Source organism: Cupressus sempervirens, chromosome 1 (genome assembly GCF_028749045.1).
Source record: "Cupressus sempervirens isolate cs-2001-9-10 chromosome 1, ASM2874904v1, whole genome shotgun sequence".
Taxonomy (NCBI): domain Eukaryota; kingdom Viridiplantae; phylum Streptophyta; class Pinopsida; order Cupressales; family Cupressaceae; genus Cupressus; species Cupressus sempervirens.
The window spans coordinates 295,610,959-295,631,396 of record NC_143118.1 but is presented as its reverse complement, the minus strand read 5'-3'; the positions used below and the strand labels follow the sequence as shown (position 1 = coordinate 295,631,396).

At 33.9% G+C, this 20,438-nt stretch overlaps 1 protein-coding gene across 1 annotated transcript; it reads left to right on the top strand.

Annotated features, from left to right (window-relative positions):
- The first annotated feature begins 10,893 nt into the window (after positions 1–10,893).
- Positions 10,894–19,720, top strand: LOC149577279 (P-loop containing nucleoside triphosphate hydrolases superfamily protein). The gene is made up of 24 exons (XM_089823157.1): positions 10,894–11,239; positions 12,509–12,787; positions 12,891–13,020; positions 13,131–13,289; positions 13,521–13,858; positions 13,954–14,092; positions 14,220–14,317; positions 14,394–14,550; positions 14,647–14,716; positions 15,705–15,781; positions 15,889–15,942; positions 16,028–16,108; positions 16,197–16,308; positions 16,416–16,502; positions 16,638–16,813; positions 16,896–17,057; positions 17,196–17,303; positions 17,420–17,578; positions 17,691–17,774; positions 18,045–18,250; positions 18,345–18,446; positions 18,543–18,652; positions 18,740–18,891; positions 18,984–19,720. Exons 2-24 carry the CDS (start codon positions 12,648–12,650, stop codon positions 19,206–19,208), a joined length of 3,126 nt encoding a protein of 1,041 aa, XP_089679283.1. The 5' UTR covers positions 10,894–11,239; positions 12,509–12,647; the 3' UTR covers positions 19,209–19,720.
- Positions 19,721–20,438: the final 718 nt, after the last annotated feature.

Sequence of the window (20,438 nt, the reverse complement as noted above, 5' to 3'; positions counted from 1 at the left end):
CATCTCCTATGAAGCCCAAGAAAACATTAGCATAGAAGATGATCATATGCCAAAGATGTTTTAGAATCACATATATGCCCATTTCCAAAGACTCAAAGACCTACAAGAAAGTGAAAGAAGGAAGTGAAACAAGTATAGATAGTTGAACATGAAAAACCCTTGGTAAGGTTAGTTGACTCTATTCTTTATGGTTTTCAAATGTTTAAAGAGTAGGTGAATATTCCTAATAGGAGCATCAAGAAGAGGCCAAGGTTTGCGCCTACTCTAGAAGAACTCCATACAACTAAGGAAAAGGTCTTTTAGAAGATCTTGTTGAATCTTGCAGAGAGTCTCAATAGAGGAGATGAACCAAAAGCAAAGAAGATATGGGACCACCTCTACAACCAATTCCACAAATTGAAGTACCATCAAAAGGATGAGAGAAAGGAGCTAAAGTTGAAGATAGCATCTACACTTGATTATGAAACTCCCACGGTAATGTTACCTGATTCTAGTTCTCATATTATTGTAGTCTTTGGTAGACAAGAGGCTATTCTTGATGTTACATATCAAGGTGACAATACTCCATCAGAGCTCTCTAAAGAAGAATCTTTTGATGATCATCTACCTACACTAGAGAATTTCACTTGTGATCTACCAATCACTACACTTCTAAATTCAGTTGAAGAAAGAAGCAATGAAGTTCAGTGTGAAGTATGGTTGTATCAGCATGAGGAGGAACTTTACGAATCCTATGGTAAGACTCTTATCCTTGATAAAGATGTGATTGAAGAAAAGAGTCCAGAGATCAACTGTCAATTTGTAGAAGAATTAGTTTCATTGGTAGATGTAACTTTTTCTTATAGTAAGGAAGAGGAGATTGTCTGTGAGTTCATCTCACCTCTCCAAATGGATGAACTCTCTCAATATGACTCAACTATGGAACTAAAACTTGAAGAAAGGTCATTGGCTTGTGAGTCTCTTTATGTGCATTCAAGTTGTGAAGTTAGTGATAATACACTGAAAGAGGGAAAGGATGAAATTGATTTGTTTTTTCAAAGCAATAAGGTAACATACCATCAACTAGTGAATTCCATGGTGAAGGTGACATCTTCCTATTCTAAGGCTTGTGAAGAAAGTACAAACCACTGCAAAAATGAGCTCACTTTCTTAAAAGAAGTTTATATCTCTCCTCCTCTTCTTGACACAACAAAAGACCATCAAGAGAATAACATGATAATTGAAAATGGAGATAATAAAGTATATGATCAGGCATGGTTGTTTGGACCTAAATGGATATATGGCTAGCTAGTATATGCAATCAAAGAATCATGTGGAGTTGTCATGTTTTTTTTCCTACTACAAGTAGGAATCTGGCTTAGAGAGAAAAATCAATATGGAGGAAGGAACCCTACTTTAGTCAATCAGTAAATGGATTCACTTGAATATCTTTTTCTGTTTGTTTCATAAGGTGAGATTCGTCTCACCTCTGTAAATATGTTAGATAGGTTGTGTGTTTTGTGCAGTTGTCTTTCCTTTCTTTTTTGCTTTCTGTGTGTTTGCTTCCTTTTTGTTGGTTGCCCTATTTCCCCACCACCCAAATGCATAACATCTCCTTGTGCTACTTTAATACTTTTCAACCCAATGGACTAAGACATTGATATTTTCTATTTGGTGTTCTTTGAAATAAAGGAAGTAGGTAGCTTGTTGTGTGTTTTTGCCAAACTTTTTGTGAAACTAGAGATGGCTAGGTTCCTGCCTAGGCACTAACATGCCTAGTTCCCCAATCAGAGCCAGTTGTTGCCATGATTTCAATCCCCTATATTTTTCAAACTTCTAGAATTAGGATCAAGTTAATGTGATATCATGTTTGTGTCTAGATTTCCTATAGGATGACCTTTCATCATCCCTTTGAGCTAACCTGATGCAGGAAATCATGTGAGCAATGCACTAGTCCAAGGCTAGGTGATTAGGTTTTGGAGGGTCTGGTATGTGTTCCTCTAATGAGAAGAAGGTTTGGATATTTTAATAATTTTATTCTTAATCATATTAAAGACAAGGATTCATATTATGTTATAGTTTTCATGGGAGACATCACAGATGATTGAGCTGAAAATACAGAGAAAGTAATATTGTACTGCAAGAAATAGTCAAAACCCTTTAAAATCAAAATATAAAGATAAGTGAATGTGTGTCATCGATTCAATTGCATGGATGGTTTGGATGTGATCATAGCAAGTAATGTGGGCTAGTGAAAAGTCAATTAACAAAAGAATGTGTATCATTGGTCAGTTGAAAAGTCAAAAGCTTTTTTGTTAGTTGGGCCCCATCTTCTTTTGGTTTTAAATGATGCCCTAATCGTAAAATCAAAAGAAGAAAGATATAAGAGTTATGATGACATGCTAGATGATACCTTAATCGTGAGATCAAGAGAGGAAAAGAATAGAGATATGATGCTATAAATGGTTGTCAGATCGTAAGATCGTAAGAAGTGGGGTTGTGAAGTGATGATAGTTGTAAGATTGGGAAATTGAAATAGTAAAGATAAGAAGTTATGTTAGTCGTATGGTCGTAAGACTTAATTGAGAAGCCATGAAAGTCATAAGATCAGGAGTCTTTAATTCTAGAGTTGAGATGCAACATGAGATTGTAAGATTGTAAGCAAAGAATTATTAAAATTGAGTGGGTCTAGTGCATAAACATGTATCATAAAGTCTTTCGATGTTACAAACTGAAGGTTTATAGAGGATCATAAAGACAAAAGATGAGTGTCTCAATCTTATGATATATTAGGTGGTCATAGCATCATAGGTATGTATTTTCAAAGTTTTTGATTTTACAATCATTCTATTGTCGTTAAATCATAACTATCTCATATCTAAGGTCTTTCGATCTTATGATATATTAGCTAGCGTATGATCGCAAGGGTTAGAAAGAGGACTCTTGACTATATGATAGCAAGGGTATCATAAGATCATAAGCAATAAAAGTTAAATTGAGTGGATCGTGAGATCGTGAGGGAAAATTTCCAACAAAGGGTATTTTAGTTTCATGGTGATTGTTAGATCTCAATAGATCTATGCTTGGTGTTTCCCCACTTTTTGAAGATGCATGAGAAATAACCAATGTGGTAAAATGAGCATATAACACATGGAATAGGTGGACCCACATTACAAAAAGCTATAAATCACATTTTCACATGATGTTTAAAGTAACTCAAGATCAAGGTCATGAAGATGCGAAAGCATGTTAATCACATCATCATAGGGTTAAAGATGAGTTAGGATTTCTAAGTTGCAAAAGTATGGAATGATAGTTGTAGTTACATCAAATTGGTTCTCGCACCATCGCAAGTGATATAACAGTTAAGTTCCTTCAAGTTGCGAGGATGCGATGACGGGCCCAACAGTTAAGATTTAAGCTTTAGCATAGTCACATGCAATTAGGGTTAATCATAAGCTAAGGGTGCAAAACCATGAAAAGTAATTTGAATAGTTAAGTTAAAGAGAGCCCAACATTACAAGTGACACAAGAAATTGAGCTTTTTAGGTTGCGAGCTTGCGAATGAAGTTAAGGTCAACCTAGAAGTAGTCATCACATTGTCACAACATTAAGTGCCAAGTTAGTGTGATAAGTTGTGAAGGATCGACAAAGTCAGATTGAAGTCAATGATCATATGAATGATAGTTGCAAAGCTGCAACACAGCTAGTCATTTGAGCCATTACTATTTCACAGCTAAAAGAAATGTTAAATCAAGAAACTGCAGCAAAGATGTAACATGAAAGAGAAGATACTATTCAACCATCAGATTTTAAAGGATCAACGATACTCACTTTCCTACTTTTCAAAGATGCATGAAGGATAACCAATGTGGGAAAGCAAGCACTGGACATGTGTACATAGAAGGACCCACAGAGGAAATTATAAAGGAAAAATAAGGGAAGGTTTATTATGTTTTAATCGTGATCGTTGATTCGAAATTAATGATGATAATTCAAACCTCTAGTGATTGTTGAGATTCAAATTATATGAATTTGGTGCCAAGGTGACTGTTGTAGATTAGAGAGGAATATGAACCATTTTGAGGGTTTCTAACCATTTCTTCTTTCTTTCTCTAATGTATTGAATTGTAATCAATGACTGTTGGATTTTTGAGCGATTCAAGTGCTCTGTTAATGTAATTGATGAATCTATAATTGGCCAAGAGCCCTAAGAGGGGGCCTATATATGTAATTTTCTAAGTTAATAGAAAACATCGACAATTTTATGTAACCTATCCCCCTATATTTCCACATACTAAGTGAGAATCAAGAGGTTGTATGAAATGGAGGATTTGGTTGATATCTGCAACTAGGTTTGTGTGGTCTTAATTCCATTTAGGATCAGCATTTCTAATGTTCTATTTATTGTCTCCTCCAGTTGAGCTAACCATGCATAATAGAGTACTCTCTATGGGATTGTAGGAGAAATCTATTTGAAGTTGAGGATATCTTACTAGATTCCATTTTAGTGGAGGGTTATTAGTCATGGTGGATTTCATTTCATCTTTCATGTGCATCCCTGCTCTCTCCCTAGATTACATTTCAATAGGACTAATATGCATTTAGATTAGATTAGGAGTATTATTAAAAGAGCTTCAAGGTAGCTTGTGATATCCATTCCACTAGGTGTTATATGTTTCCCAAATCTACTTCTTCCTGGGGTGTTTGTAGTCATGAACATCCTAGTTTATCCTCTTCTACTCTCAAGTTAAGAGCATACCCCCCATCCTAATGATCTATTAAAAACACAATTCATTGCATATATTGCATATAAGGGAGTTTTACCTTATAATTTAGAGGGCGGTGATATAACACATACATTGACCCATTTGTTGGTGATATCCTTTTGTTTCCTCATATTCTGGGCATCTAGAGTCAAGGTAAAGCCAAGTTAGCAAGAGGGACAAACTGTTAACCAACATGCATCAATAGTTGGAGTTGTAAAAGTTAGAGTTGGTTATGAACCTTCTTTAGAATAGTCCAAACTATAACTTTATGAGTAGTTACGAACCTGAGAAGGTGATTATGCTAGAATAGATTATAAATTCTAAAAACCCACTATAAAGGGGGAATTTTTGAATTTAGAGATAGGGGCACTTATGTTTTGATAGCAAGGAAAGTTTTGGAAAGTGCGTACAATTCTTGTCCTTGTAATCAACAATTTTCTTATGTTCTTTGTGCTAAGAAATAAAAGAAATACATTTTGTGTTCTCTTTTCTACATAATCTGAATTGTTTACATGTTGATTCTTTGTAATGAGTATTTTAATGGCGTGGTTTAAATATTCATGAATCATTGAATTAGCATTGTGTTGATGATAACTTTCAAGCATTGTTCTTGTTTGTTTTCATTAGTAGTTTACACTAATTTTAGGGAAGCATTGAAGTCATGTGGTGCATTCGTCATGAATAGTTTCCTATATGTCTTATATTTGAAAAATAAATAAATATATATATATATCTTACAAGGGAGCTGCCCCTCTAAATGCAAAGGAAGGTTGAATATCAAGGACCTATCCAACTATTAGATATTTTGATTTTTCACATATTCCATTGGGCCAAATCACGTATTTTCTAAGTGACAAATCTATTTACCAACATATAACTACATTGGTAAAGGAGATGGTCTGCCACCTCTGCTTCTAGTTTACATAGGGGGCTTCTTGATGGTCCCTTAAAACCCATTCTGGTGAATTTGTCGGTAGTTAGGATTCTGTTTTGGGTAGCATCTCAAAGAAAGATAACAGTCTTGGGGAGGCATGTTGGATCCCAACATAGGGCCAGGGGATTTCGATGTGCTTCCATCTCTGTGAATTCATAATTAAGTTGTATGTTGTCTTTACTTTGTATACTCCTTTCGAAGCCCCCCAAATTAGTTTATCTTTTCTATTAATGTGTTTGATTCTCCTATGATGTATGAATTGTTCATACAACAATTTTTCTTGTTCCAATAGATCAATGTTTTCTGCATTCCTCCATTGCCAAGTTTCTTTTGTGTTTTCAATTACTCTAAGTTTGTAGTCTTTAACATTTATTCCCCATAGATTAGATAATTTACGCTTTATGGATGTCAGGAGTTGGAAGGAGTCAGGAGAGGGAAGTCCACGAGTCTTTCCAGAATAATGCTTCTTCTCTATGGCCTATATCCCAAGTTAGACTATTACTAATTAATGGTCAACATTGCATCATGAAGTTCCAGGTTTTAGATCCTTGTAGGGTAGTACAAAAAAGAGACAGAGGATCCGTTGGATTGAGGTATGTTCTATAAAGTATTTTTGCCCATTTGTTTCCTTGGTTTGTATACATTCTCCAAACTAACTTGGTTCCAAATGCTTCATTCTGCCAACTGAGTTTTTTATTCCTAGTCCCCCTAGTATTTGGGGTTTGCATATATTCTCCCACTTTATCAGAGCTTGTTTTTTCTTCTCTTATGTCCCTTTCCAAAAAAACTCCTTTATTTCTTATCTATTTTATTTTTAATTCCTTTAGGTAGTGGGAGGCATGAAAAGTGGTATGAAGCTATAGTTGATAGGATTGATTTGATCTTTGTGACATGACCCGTTAACGTATTAATCATTAGGGTTTACAAGTTAGGTTAGATATTTTAGTTATAGTAGTTATTAAATTGCTATATGACTACCTTATTTATGTAATGAATCTTGATGAATAGATAGAGTAAAGTTTCCATTATGTTTACATTATTTTCTATTACATCAAATTCCTGGGCCTAACAATGGTATCAGAGCAGGAAAAATTGATATAGTAGAAAGATGGTTTATTGGACTATATAAGGATAAGAGAATGTAAATACAATAAACCCTATAATTGTTGAGAGTCATGACCGTCTGATCTAGTGAATGCACAGTAGAGCCCAAAATGGTGGTGTCACATGTAAGTTTTAATTATTCTATTCAACTTGAACCAATCAACAAAGTTTTTGATCATTTCTATATCATTTTATTGTGTGAATCAATTTATTTGTGAATTTTCTTCGGCATTTGGTTGAAATTTTGTATTCATATTATTCCCCACTAGGATTCAGATGGTATCAATTGATGAATTGTTAAAAGACTTGACTATTTTGTCCAAGTGAGTGTTCAATGTGAATGGAATTTGCTAAAAGACCAAGAAGAAAGTTTATTCAAACTCAAGGATGATTTTTCTTTGCTATTAGTTGAAGGATTAACATTGATATTCAAGAAAGTGTGGTTATTAGAAGTTGATTGCAGAATGATTGTTTTGAATTAAGTCACTGAGGAATCTATTAAAGGATTGGTAATAGTTTTATCTATATTATGGATTTAAATTTATCCTATCATATTTTTGGTCAAGATTTTAAACTCTTGGATGACACATGAAATGTTGACGGAAGCTTTGCTAGAGAAAAGATGACCGAATAAATAGTGAATTGGATGCTTTTTTCTTCATTTGAAGGAATATATAATTTTGTCTCTATAATGCCCATGACTGCAAATTTGAAGGTTTGGGGAATGTTTTCAGCAATAAGAAAATGTCGTTAAAGCCTTTACATCATTTGGATTTAGAAAGAAAACGAAATTTAGAAGTTTCATGACATCAAGTCACTTCAAAGAAGTAATTGGCTAGGAAAGCAAAGAAACTAAACAAGAGCAGTTCAAATTGAAAGTTCAAATGAGACTACCAAAGATAGGCTATAAAAATGTGGCCTTTTCATTAGTGACTTCATATTGTTAATACTATTCTCTCTCATCTATCATGGGGAGGATATTCATTTAACAATTCATTTCCTCTCATCCGTCAAGGGGATGATATTCTTATATGTCAGATTCAAGTTCAAGTGAATGCAATTTCAGATTCAAGTTCAAGTTCAAATGAAGGACAAATACACAACATCCAATGTGTTATTTTATTACACCTAATGTGTGCTATTATCAAAATATGGATAAAATAATTCATAACACCCAATGCATGTTATTTCATAGCACCCAATGTGTGCTCTTATCAACTTGTAATACAGACAAACAAGTCCATAACACCCAATGTGTGCTCTTTTCAAATTTTAACATGAACAATATAAGTACATTGCACCCAATGTGTGCTCTTTTCAAAATTTAACATGAACAATACAAGTTCATTGCACCCAATGTGTGCTCTATTCAAATTTTAACATGAACAATACATGTTCATTGCATCCAATGTGTGCTATTTTCAGTAATTATGCACCCAAAGTGTGCTAATTCAAAGGGGACAAAATAAGTCTCAAATTGAGACCTATCAAAGCAATAGGCTCATTATATAAATTTAAAGTCCATCAATGGACAACATGCTGAAGTATAAAAGTTTAAACCCTGGAAGTTCAAATGGATTTTAGATCATATCATAGGTACAAGCTTTCAAAAGATGATTTAGATCAACCAACAAATGTTTTTGGTTGAGTTCAAAGTTTGAAGATTTCATAATACTCCTAATTTTATGTAACCCTTTCCGATTAAGGGGGGGTGTTGACATACTAATCATTAGGGTTTACAAGTTAGGTTAGATATTTTAGTTATAGTAGTTATTTTATAGCAGTTATTAAACTGCTATATGACTACCTTATTTATGTAATGAATCTTGATGAATAGATAAAGTTTCCATTATGTTTACATTATTTTCTATTACATCACATTTTCGAGCCTAACATGACCTGCCTTGGTGAGCCATCTATTCTTCCAGATATTAGTTTTTTTATCTAATTTTTTGATAATTGGATGCCACATTTTACCTTCTTTGGTCCCTTTTTCTATTTGAATTCTTAGGTATTAACATGGAAATGATCCCTTTTTATAGCCCATTATTTGATAGATGTGCTTTTCCATTTCTAATTTTTTATTTAGGAAGAAGATTTCTAATTTTTCCTCATTAAATTTTTTAACTATTTGTTCAAATAACATAAAATAAATAAATAAAGCATCTACACATTTTCATAATTTATGTGGATATTTGCATGTTGTGATCACTAAGTTTGTGTTGATTTTCTTCTCATCAAGATTTAAGGGTCTCCCATGTGAAAAAGATTATTTTTAAAAGATCCATTCCTCTTATATATGATAAAATATTAATTTAATAAGATAAAATTATAAATATTATATTACTATATCATTTGATTCAATTTGTTCAAGCTTCTCACATCTTCCGTACCTCAACCTTTCTAAACAATAATAATTCTTTTTTAAAAAAAAGATACAATATCAAAATAATCATCAAATTTTAAGACTATATTGGTAATGTTAGTTATTTAATAATTACATTTTCAATTATTTTCATTTAAATTTGATATTTTTATTTTTACAAATCATTAAATAAAAGAAAAAGATAATAAACATGATTTTTTCATTCAAACAATACAAGAAAGATAAATGTATGAAAATATATTGGAGAGGTCATTTGCAAAAAGCCATGCTCCACTCATATATGGTAAATTGATTTTTAATGGATTTGTTCAAAAGAAAAATTCTAAATTATCTAGGTCATATAAAACTAGCACTACATGTTGATGTTGTTCTTGTTCATTTCCATATTTAATAGTTAATTTTTTAAAAACTATTTTGATTTAAATTTGATATTTTGAGAATCAAGTTAATAAAATAGAACAAATGTAATAAACATAGTCCATTTATTCAAAAAAGACAAAATAAATGTATGAAATTTTTATACATTTAATATTCATGATTTATGAATTATTTTTGTTTTGTAAAATCTTAGTATATTTATCTAGTTAAATTGACTTAAAAATAAGAGATCATTTGTAAATGTCTTGCATATGATAGATTGATTTAAAAAATAAATTATTACGAAATTAATCTTGGTGTCTCAACTTTCCAATATTAGTGACTTTTTTAACAAGCCTATAAAATACATTGAAAACTATCATTTAAATTTTGAACTTACACTTGCATTAGTCTATCTAAAATTATGTTTTGTAGTGTTACATATTTAATATCTAAAACTACTATTAAAATTTGAACTTAGATTTGCATTAGTCTATCAAAATTATCATTAAATATACAAATTGTCTTTGTAGTGTTACATATTTAATATTTTTTTAATTATGTTCATTCGATTTGATGTTTCCAAGTGCCAGTCATCAAATAAAAAAATCAAAGACAATAAGCATAATCTATTTATTCAAATAGAAAAATTACTATAAATATTAAAATGTGTGTATTTACCTCTATTAACATCATTTTAAATACAACTAGTGTCAAGTGTTCCATTCATTATTCTAGTGAGAAATGGGTTCTTGTAAACCACACTTATAAGACCAAAGTTCGACTAAAAAACTACAAAGTTGAATCATGAAAGCAATATCACTATTTACATTAAATCAACAAATGTGAAAAAATCATTTGCTATCATCCATGATATTTTTTTCCCTAAAGTTGAAAATAATAGTATATACAAAGTTAATAATAAAAATTATAAATACTAAAGCCTCACATACAACTAGTATTATCATATGGTAACCCAAAAACATATGACTAAATATAATAGCCTATAAAAATACAATTAACTTTCCCAAAATACATGATAAGCTGATTTAAATTTAAAGCCCAAACCTTACAATATTAATTCTAGTCCTATCTTTTAGGAGGAAGAATCGGGAATGCATTTAAACTTTGGCTAGAAAGTCTGACTCAACATTCCACGTGGGTGTAATTGACTTTTAATACGAACATAATCATAACAATGATATACAAATATGGGAACATTAAAGACTGATTTATCAAGTAAAATCTGGAAAGCTACCTTGGAAGAATCAAATGTTCGACAAACCATTTTTTTTCAAAATTATTCGATTTGATTAGCGACAATTGAAATAAATAAATATATGAAGTTTCGGCTACGGCCATTTAACAGTATTCATGCTCTCATAGGAGAAGCGGCTATTTTAACATCAAGAGCGAAGTAGTCGTTGGAATTGTTTCTTGGAATTTGGAGTTAAGCCGCTTCTCCTAACGGTCAGAAATCATTACAATACACAGCCAGATTTGAAAGGGCTTCTGGTCAGACAGATGTTGACAACGCCACTGGATTTAATTTAACACCATTTGTTTAATCATAATTGTCGAAGGATTTGCAAATTTTTATTGTTTTCTTCGCTGAAGCGATCGGAGCCACACAAACAGAAATCTACGTTCAGCTGGGTACTCTGATCTGCATTTTGTGGTCGATCTGCTGTTTATTTGATGCAAGTCCGGGTAAGTTTCACTCTGCAGAAAAAATGTGTGTTGTATTGAGAAGTATTGTTTCTTCTTTGTTTGATCGGTTTGATTGTTTCTTGGATGAAGTTGATGGTAAGGGAGTTTGCCCGGTTGGAATTGTTTGATCGGATGCGAAGCCCATGAATTTATTACGTTTGATTTGTAGAATTGTTGGAGATTTTCTTTTGGCGTGAATCTGATTTTGTAGCCTAATGAACTATGTACGAATGGGCTTTTAGCTAGGGTTTTGTAGCCTTCAGTGGGACATTTGAATGCTATTTGGGGAAATTCTTGGTAATTCTTTGGTTCTGTGTTTCTGGTTGTGACTTGTTTGGTAGATTCTTTGTCCTGATTTTTACAGCCAGGGTTTGGATGATATAGCGGCAAATGTAGAACCAGCGATTTGTCGTCGATCGGTTTGATTTGGAGCCTGTTTAGCTAAATGCCTCCGAATTAAGCAGTATTGCCTTTTTACTATTTTCGCCTTTTATTGAACTTTTAGCTCTGCATTTGGGTTTGACAGATTTTTTCTATCCCTGCTTCGGGGTGCTCTACTACTGCTTTTTTCTGCATAATCAAAATACAAGAAGATGTCTGTTAGCCTGCATTCTATTTATATCCTTGTATGTTAGCCTGCAAAAGCCTCTAACAGCTTCTTCATTAGCTGGACACGATTTTCTCTATGATTAGATGCGCATCCGAGCTCTCCTCTGTGAGTCTTCCTTTACTAGAACAGTCCGTATAAAGTGACACTACATTAGCGTATTTTATCGTGAATCACACGGCGTTCACGTGAGTTGTTGCTGCTCAAATTTATGTATCTACTCTCAAGGGGTGCGAAAAGAGTATGTCAGCATTAACGAGTGGTACGATAGAGCCATTTTAAGCTTTTAAGAAGGCAAGACTGTGCCAGAATACATTTAATAGATGTAATATTTATTTAGGAAGTCGCTCTATACCAAGATAAGAAATAGTTATTTGATTCTAAATCCCAATTGCCTGCGTCAAAGTTTAAAATCTTGCCTCGGTATGCATCAAATGAGTCATCGGGCACTATGTTTATGAATTGGCAGATTGTACAATTCCTTTCTGAAGAATTTTGGTAAATTGGCATAATGTCCGCTTCCTGGCTTAAAAAATGACAATTTTTGTAAACTGGCACTGTAGTTCTTATGTTTACATTATACTATCACCATGTCATCAATCGTTTCTTTACTTAACCTTGGAAAGCCATTCAACTAACGTTCCTTTGTACTTTTTCTACAGATTCGACATTGAGTTGCTTGTACTTCAGTAGCGGTGCTGCCTAGAAAGAGCCGAAGCTCGGATGTATGAACATTATTTCTCATTGGGTTTGGAGGCACTGTGACAATCTTTAAGGGATTTATCACGTTTTCCTGTTATAATGGAATACAAAAAGGTGGGATTAAGTTCTCCATCTGTAACTCCCAAGGCCTCTGAGAGGATTAAAAATGGGGATTCCAATGGAACTAGTCGACATGACAAAGAGAAAGGAGTAAATGTGCAGGTTTTACTGAGATGCAGGTAAGTCAAGGTAGTGCTAGCTAGCAATATAGTTTAAGATTATTTAGAATCTCTGAAAACAGCTTTGCGAGTGGTTGATATGTGTTACTGTTATCATTTTCAGGCCTTTCAATGAGGATGAATTGAAGGCTAATGTTCCCCAGGTCATAAACTGCAATGAGCAAAGGCGAGAAGTCTCGGTCTATCAAAGTACAGCCAGCAAGAATATTGATCGGACATTCACTTTTGACAAGGTCTTCACTATTGTTGAACCCAGCATTTCAATTTTGTAATTAAATTTAAGAAAACAAGTCTGGAGACATATTTAATGTGTTAAATTGCATTTACTTAAAATGGGTTCCAGGTTTTTGGTCCAAACTCCCAGCAAAGTGAGTTATATGATCAGGCTATCGTGCCTATTGTAAATGAAGTTTTGGATGGATATAACTGCACAATTTTTGCCTATGGCCAGACTGGTACAGGAAAGACATATACAATGGAAGGTGGAGGAAAAAAAGCCAAGGTGTTTTAATGCTCTTAATTTCGTTTGACTTAAATAAAGCAGCATATTTGTTTATCTACTTCCGTCTCCTTTTATCATATATATGTATGATATTATGGGGTTTTAGAATGCTCTCCCAATTCACAACTAGCCTACTGGCCATAGCCCTCATGGTTAAAACTTAAAAGCAGCTGCAGGATTCGCTTAGTTGATTGCAATTTTTTTTATGTAAGTGATTTGGTGATTTTGTAGAATGGGGAGTTTCCTTCTGACTCAGGAGTAATCCCAAGAGCTGTACGCCAAATTTTTGAGACATTGGAGGCTCAAAGTGCTGAGTACAGTATGAAAGTTACGTGCCTAGAGCTATACAATGAAGAAATAACAGATTTGTTGGCTCCAGATGAGTTCCCAAGACCCTTTGATGATAAATCCAAAAAGCCAATTGCTCTGATGGAAGACGGTAAAGGCGGAGTGTTTGTAAGAGGCCTTGAAGAAGAAATTGTGTGCAGTGCGAATGAGATATATACCCTGTTAGAAAGAGGGTCTTCCAAGAGACGAACTGCGGAAACTTTACTAAATAAACAAAGCAGGTATAGCTAATACAAATTTTACTTATGATATTTATTGAACTTTTCTTTGAGTTTATCTTAACCAACATTATATTACATAATTTACTATTTTGCAGTCGTTCTCATTGCATATTCTCAATTACAATTCATATTAAAGAAGTGACTCCAGAGGGTGAAGAACTTATTAAATGTGGAAAACTTAATCTTGTTGATCTGGCTGGTTCGGAAAATATTTCGCGTTCTGGTGCACGAGAGGTATGCCAAGAAGGATATTACAAAATGAATGGTATTATTTGACTGACATTGGTTTAGATGTGGCAATATTAGATCCTAGATTAGCTAGTCTTCTTTATGCAATGTTTGACAGAAATAAATTCTGCAGGGAAGAGCAAGGGAGGCAGGTGAGATTAACAAAAGCCTGCTCACTCTTGGACGTGTGATTACTGCTCTGGTTGAACATTTAGGCCACATACCTTACAGGTATTAGATTGTTAACTGCAGTTCTGTATTAATTTTATCATACTTCATATTCTTAATATTTTCCTTGTCCAAACAGAGACAGCAAGCTGACAAGACTGTTGAGAGATTCTTTGGGTGGGAAAACAAAGACTTGCATTATTGCTACAGTTTCACCTTCAGTCCATTGTCTTGAAGAAACTCTCAGCACATTGGACTATGCTCATCGTGCTAAGAGCATCAAGAACAAACCAGAGGTTTGCTGTTATTTAATTGTCATGATGCGTACCACAATTTTTGTCAAATACTTGCCTTCACTAATTAACTTGAGAATGTTTTGTTTCTATATTCAGGTTAACCAAAAAATGATGAAGTCTGCTCTTATAAAAGATCTATATTCTGAGATTGACAGGCTTAAACAAGGTCTTCTTCTTGAGCATTTATATTATGGAGATTTATTTCAGATTGTAAATGCTTTCATATCAGTGTTATTTCTCTAGCCGTTTAAATTATGTGATGTTTTATTGGGATCAATTGTGTAGTTAAAATGGGTGATGAAGACTGACTCAAAATTATGCAGTTGAATTATGATAAATCATTATTTAATTTGATATACTGTGAAAACACCACTTTTATGGTAATAATTGAGGTAGGGAGCTCTATAATTAATTGTTTATAAGACACGCTATCTGCTGAAGGCTTCACAAATGGGTAGCAAGAGGGATTGAGTTGATTGTAGAGTGCACATTGTAAAGCTTGCTTGAGCTAGAGTATATTGGTGTAGATGATTTTTAGGTAATTGGGGTGCTAAGTGGATCACGAGCGAATCTTTATTCATTATTAATGGGTCAATGAAGATTTTCTCAAAACTACCCATTGCTTAGATGCAATGAGTACCAAGTGGATATGACACACATTCATGGTCATGAACCTGATCGCTGCTGACAAATAATGGGTTGATGAGAACCAACTCAAAATTATGAAGTAAAATCCTAATCAGTGGGCTTAATTGTGGAGGAACCTCTTAGGAAGTTCACTTGCTTCTCTCTATGAGCATCTTCTCCTTGATACAATTTGTGCTTAAGTGCACTATTCATTGTCATGAGAATTGTGCAGCACTACATGAAAATTATCTTTATGTGTTGATAAAGACTGACTTGATTACCTGGTTGAATCTCAATGGATAATCACATAAGGAGCTATTTGCTGGGTTATGAGAGTGGGTTATGAAGCACAACACATAGTACTCGTGAATAATGGGTCGACAGAGATTGACCCCAAAACCATGAAATGCAGTTGAATCCCAATAAATTATCATATAATTAGTTGTTTGCCAGGCCTAACGTAAAGCTTAAAAAATCAGATATCTGTTAACAAAACATTTGATATCCATGTATTTGTTGACAAGCAGAGGTCCATGCTGCAAGGGAGAAAAATGGCATATATTTACCACGTGAACGTTTCCTCCAGGATGAAGCTGAAAAAAAGGTTAGGTCTCTTGTGAATTTCAAATAGGCTTTGTGGTCTAAGGGTTTTGTACCTTTTACCTGTATTTAGCAAGTTGCTTTCCATAAACTCCTTGTTTTCAAATTCAGGCCATGACAGAGAAGATGGAACAAATGGAAACAGAAATGGAAGCCAAGGACAAGGTACAATTATTATCTTAATTTGTAGAATGGTTTTGTCTTTCTTTTACATTATTCCTTCTAAATTTGTAGCATTGCCTGAATGCAGCAAATAGAGGAGTTGCAAGGACTTTACGAATCTCAAAAACTTCAAAGTGCAGATTTATGCAATAAGCTTGAGATAACTGGGGTCTGTATAAGTGTATATTAGCTTTCCTTGACAATCACTTTTTCTTATGTGTCCTCATGGGCCTAAAATTTTTTATGCTGGCTTGCAGAAAAAGCTTGAGGATACAGAGTATGCTTTGAATGATCTAGAAGAGAAGCATAGACAGCTAAACTATATGCTCAAAGAAAAGGAATTCATCATCTCCAATTTGCTACAATCTGGTTAGAGGCTATTGTTGATATCTCCAGTATTACTATTTCTCGTTTAGTCTAATTCGGCTCTGCCATTGTTCATGTACTGAAACAGGATATTTAATACCAATGTGCAGAAAAAGCAATTGTTGAACAGACTTGTGGGATTCGATCAGAACTAGAGAATACAGCACAGGATGTATCAGGACTATTTGCAAAAATCGGTAATTATTGTTCTGTAGAATAATAAAGAACTTTTGTTCCTTGAAAATTGATACCTATTGTTCATATGAGGACTTATGATCTTGAAATAAAAAGTTCCTGGTTGGATGCTAACTCCACTCCTTTTATTTCTTCAGAGCGGAAGGATAAGGTAGAGATGGGAAATAAAGTTCTTGTCCAAACTTTTCGTTCACAGTTAACTCAGGAACTTGAAGTTTTGCATAAGATTGTTGAAGATTCTGCAAACCAACAACAACAACATCTAACAACTATGGAAGAGCATATGCAGTCCTTTGTATCCACAAAAACTGATGTAGGGGTCAACAGCCTTACTATTTTTAACTCATTCAAATTTATTACATAATTCTAATGTAAGGTCGTACTATCTGTTCCAGGCTACAGAAGAACTTAGGAGCGGGGTTGAGAAATTGAAGACAATTTATGACTTTGGAATGAAAGGCCTGCATGACCTAGCAAGTGCGCTGGATGGAAGTTCTCTCTCTACTTTTGTTGAACTCAACACAACAGTATCTATGCATGCAGCCACACTTGAGAATGTAAGATATCTTGATTTCTGGTCTAAGGTGTATAATCTGATGACTAACAAATTTATGTCTGCTTTTTGTTCACATACTTAACCATTCATCAGGCTTTATGAATAACAAGTTTATGTCTGTTTTCTGTCTGCTATAAAGTTGTTAGGAAAAGCTGTATTAGATGCTGAATCTTTGCTTAGTGAACTTCATGGCACTCTTTCCAAGCAAGAGTGCACAATGGCTTCATATGCAGAACAGCAAAAAGAGGTTGTTACATTTGTTATCTTACTAATAATGTCTATTGAGAAATTTTGTTGGATGCAAAGTCTTTTACATATTCATATCAAACTACCAAGATAACTTTTGCTTTTTGTTAAATATAGGCTATTCAGAGAACTATAGATTCCACAAGGGTTATTTCCAAAATCAATACAGATTTCTTTGCAACCCTTGAAAAACATGCATCTAAGCTCAATTGTTTTGTGGAAGACATGCAAAGAGTTCATGACAAGAAATTAGAGGATCTTGAAAAAAGATATCAGGTAACTTCAAACAAATCCGGTCCTCTTGAGTTATTTTTCTTCTTTTTGATAATAAGATTCTCTATGTCTTGAGGTATAACAAAAATTATACATATTGTTTTTTCGCGTACAGGAGTGTGCTGTAAATGAGGAGAAACAACTTTTGGACAAATTTGCAGAAATGCTGGCAAGTTCAACTGCTCGAAAATCACAATTAGTGAGTCTTCTCTAATATCACACTTTTAATATTGAAAAGAGTTTCTTTGAAGTTTAACATTGTGTTCCACACCAGTTCTTAACATCTCATTAGTTTCCTACTTGCAGTTTTTGTTTTAAAATGGAGCTAGTTGTGCACTATTTTCATAAACAAATTGAATAGCTTTCTGTAAATTGCAGAAACCTTGTATAGACTAAATGCAAGTCTGCTTTCTATAGTTCTAATTAAGATATGCAACTTCTAACTTCTTATTGATTTGTTATCCTTCAGGTACAATCGGCTGTGCATGATCTGCGTGAAAATACGGTCAATAATACTCGTGAGTTGCAGGAAGGAATGTCAAATATGCGACATGACACATCTGGTGTACAGAGTCAGTGGAATATATACATGAAGCAAGTTGAAACTGACTATGTCGAGGATACAACATCAGTGACAAAGGGGCACAGCTCTATGAAAGAAACTGTACAGGAATGGTAGGGATTTAATTAATTGTTCCTTAAATTTTAATAAATACATTCTATGAAATTTTATGTGCCATCCCCTGAAATACCCATTTTTTGTGTACAGTATGGCAAAAACAACTGCTGCTGGAGTACAGTGGAAGAGTGCACAAGAATCAGTGCAGAAACTTGAGAAGAGCAATATCGAAGCCGTTGCTTCAATAATCAAGTACTGGGCTATACTGACCTCTGAAATATTATTACTTTTCCCATTTCATTTTTGAGGTTGCATTTTGACATAATTGACATAATTCTGGCCTTGCAGGAGTGGCACAGAGGCAAATCGACTTATTTTGGCTAATTCTACACATTCTTTATCTTCCACCAATGAGGAATTTCAGACTGGAAATAAAAACCTAATGTCATCCACTGACTGTAAGTTATGGCTTGGTTTGAAGATAAATTTAATTCCAATGCTATATGTGTGTGTCCATAATTAACCTGTGACAGCTGTGCATATAGGTTTACTGGAATTGGATCATGAAATCTGCACAAACATTCAATCCACACTAGCGCCTTGTTCAAATGAATTCATACGACTTAGAAAGGGTCACTATGGAGAGGTGGAAAAAATAAGCAAAGAAGCACACAAATATCTTGAAGAGGAATACATGGTAAGTAAAACATTTTCTTAAGGTAGTGGAGGATTGATTGAGTGCACTTCACATTTCTAACTGACAGTATTTTTCAATATATGAATAACCAGGAAGATCGACCTTCTTGTACAACACCGAGGAGACGGCCTATCAATATACCAAGCATGGCTTTAATTGAGGAGTTGCAGACTCCTCCTTTTGATGAATTATTGCAGGAATTTCAAAAGATGAAATCTGAGAATCGCTTAAAGCAAGCAAATGGAGAGCTAAAACATTTAGTGTCAGACTTTTCATCCATGAGAGAATCAAGAATTCCTCTCACGGCTATAAATTGATGGGTTTCGGGAAATGGGCATTCTTTTTAGTAATTTAAAATTGTTTTATTAGTTATTCAAAAGGTAGGAAAAATGGGATTGATTGGGGTTTGGGATTTATCCAGTTCTGTAAATTATGTACAGCATGCAAGCACAATGAAAACGAGGACTTCTTGCGTCAGAGAAGGGCACACACTGGACCCTTAGTGTTTGCTAATCATCCATTCAGGATTAGAAAGGACCAAGCAGTTGAAACACTAATAAAAGAGAATGTGAGTCCAGAAACGGGTTGCATTTCACCCTGTGGGTTTTACATGTTATGGTTCCTCTATGTTCTGTAGTGAAGCAGATTCATTTCTAGAATTTATTAATATACTTTAATATACATTATCACAGTTAGATATTTTTGTATGGGATTTAACATCTGACAAATCCCTGGCCCGCTTCAAGTATTAATATGCTTTGTAATTGAAGCAAAACTGTATAAGAACTAATGCTACTGTATATAGGTCCAGAGGGTATTTAAGGTTTAATACTTGTCTTTTTGCAAGATCTCTCCTTATTTTCTAATTATCTGCTCTATGCTTTTTTAATCGGGGAAGTAAATGTATGCTGTACAAAAACACAGGCGAGGTAGATTTAGGTCTGCATATCCATGTTACAGAGTATCTGTGGCATTGTTTTGATGGTGAAAATAGTACTGATAATTTTGAGGACTGATAGATAATTTTGGAGAAGAGAAAGCTTCAATATCATCATTTAATTTTACCATTTAAAATAATGTTGGACAATAGGAGAAACTCTGAATATAAAGTTGATCTTCTATTAATTCTACTTTTGAAATGATAACGAGGCACATACAATGAATAATGTAACAAAAGGGAGAGTGGTTATTGTGTTCTTACCCTAGATCTCTTCTGCACTAACCTAACTCAAGCTAGACTTTAGTCTCAGACCAATCCCTGTACTGAAATGGCTGGAATTCCTTTAGTTTCTCATGTCCTGCTTAAATGCATTTTGGCCCTAGCCTGCTGAGCATTGTTTGACTTTAGACTTGGAGCAACTACTAAACAACCATTTAAAAAGTTGATAAGTTTGAAATTTGAGTTAGTTTAGTGAACACCATAGGAAACTATAAGGAACGTTAAATCTCATCCACAATTTTGAATCTTTCAAGCTAGAAATTTTGTATAAATTCTTCTTCATTGAATTACATGCAAAGTGATGCGGTGCAAGGTGGGAGAATCCCCA

Bases quoted from the DNA above. Each gene is read 5' to 3' on its own strand.
- LOC149577279 (XM_089823157.1), top strand. From the start codon at position 12,648: ATGGAATACAAAAAGGTGGGATTAAGTTCTCCATCTGTAACTCCCAAG. The intron at 15,782-15,888 runs GTTAGGTCTCTT...TTTCAAATTCAG, and splicing joins AGGATGAAGCTGAAAAAAAG to GCCATGACAGAGAAGATGGA. The intron at 18,653-18,739 runs GTAAGTTATGGC...CTGTGCATATAG, and splicing joins CCTAATGTCATCCACTGACT to GTTTACTGGAATTGGATCAT.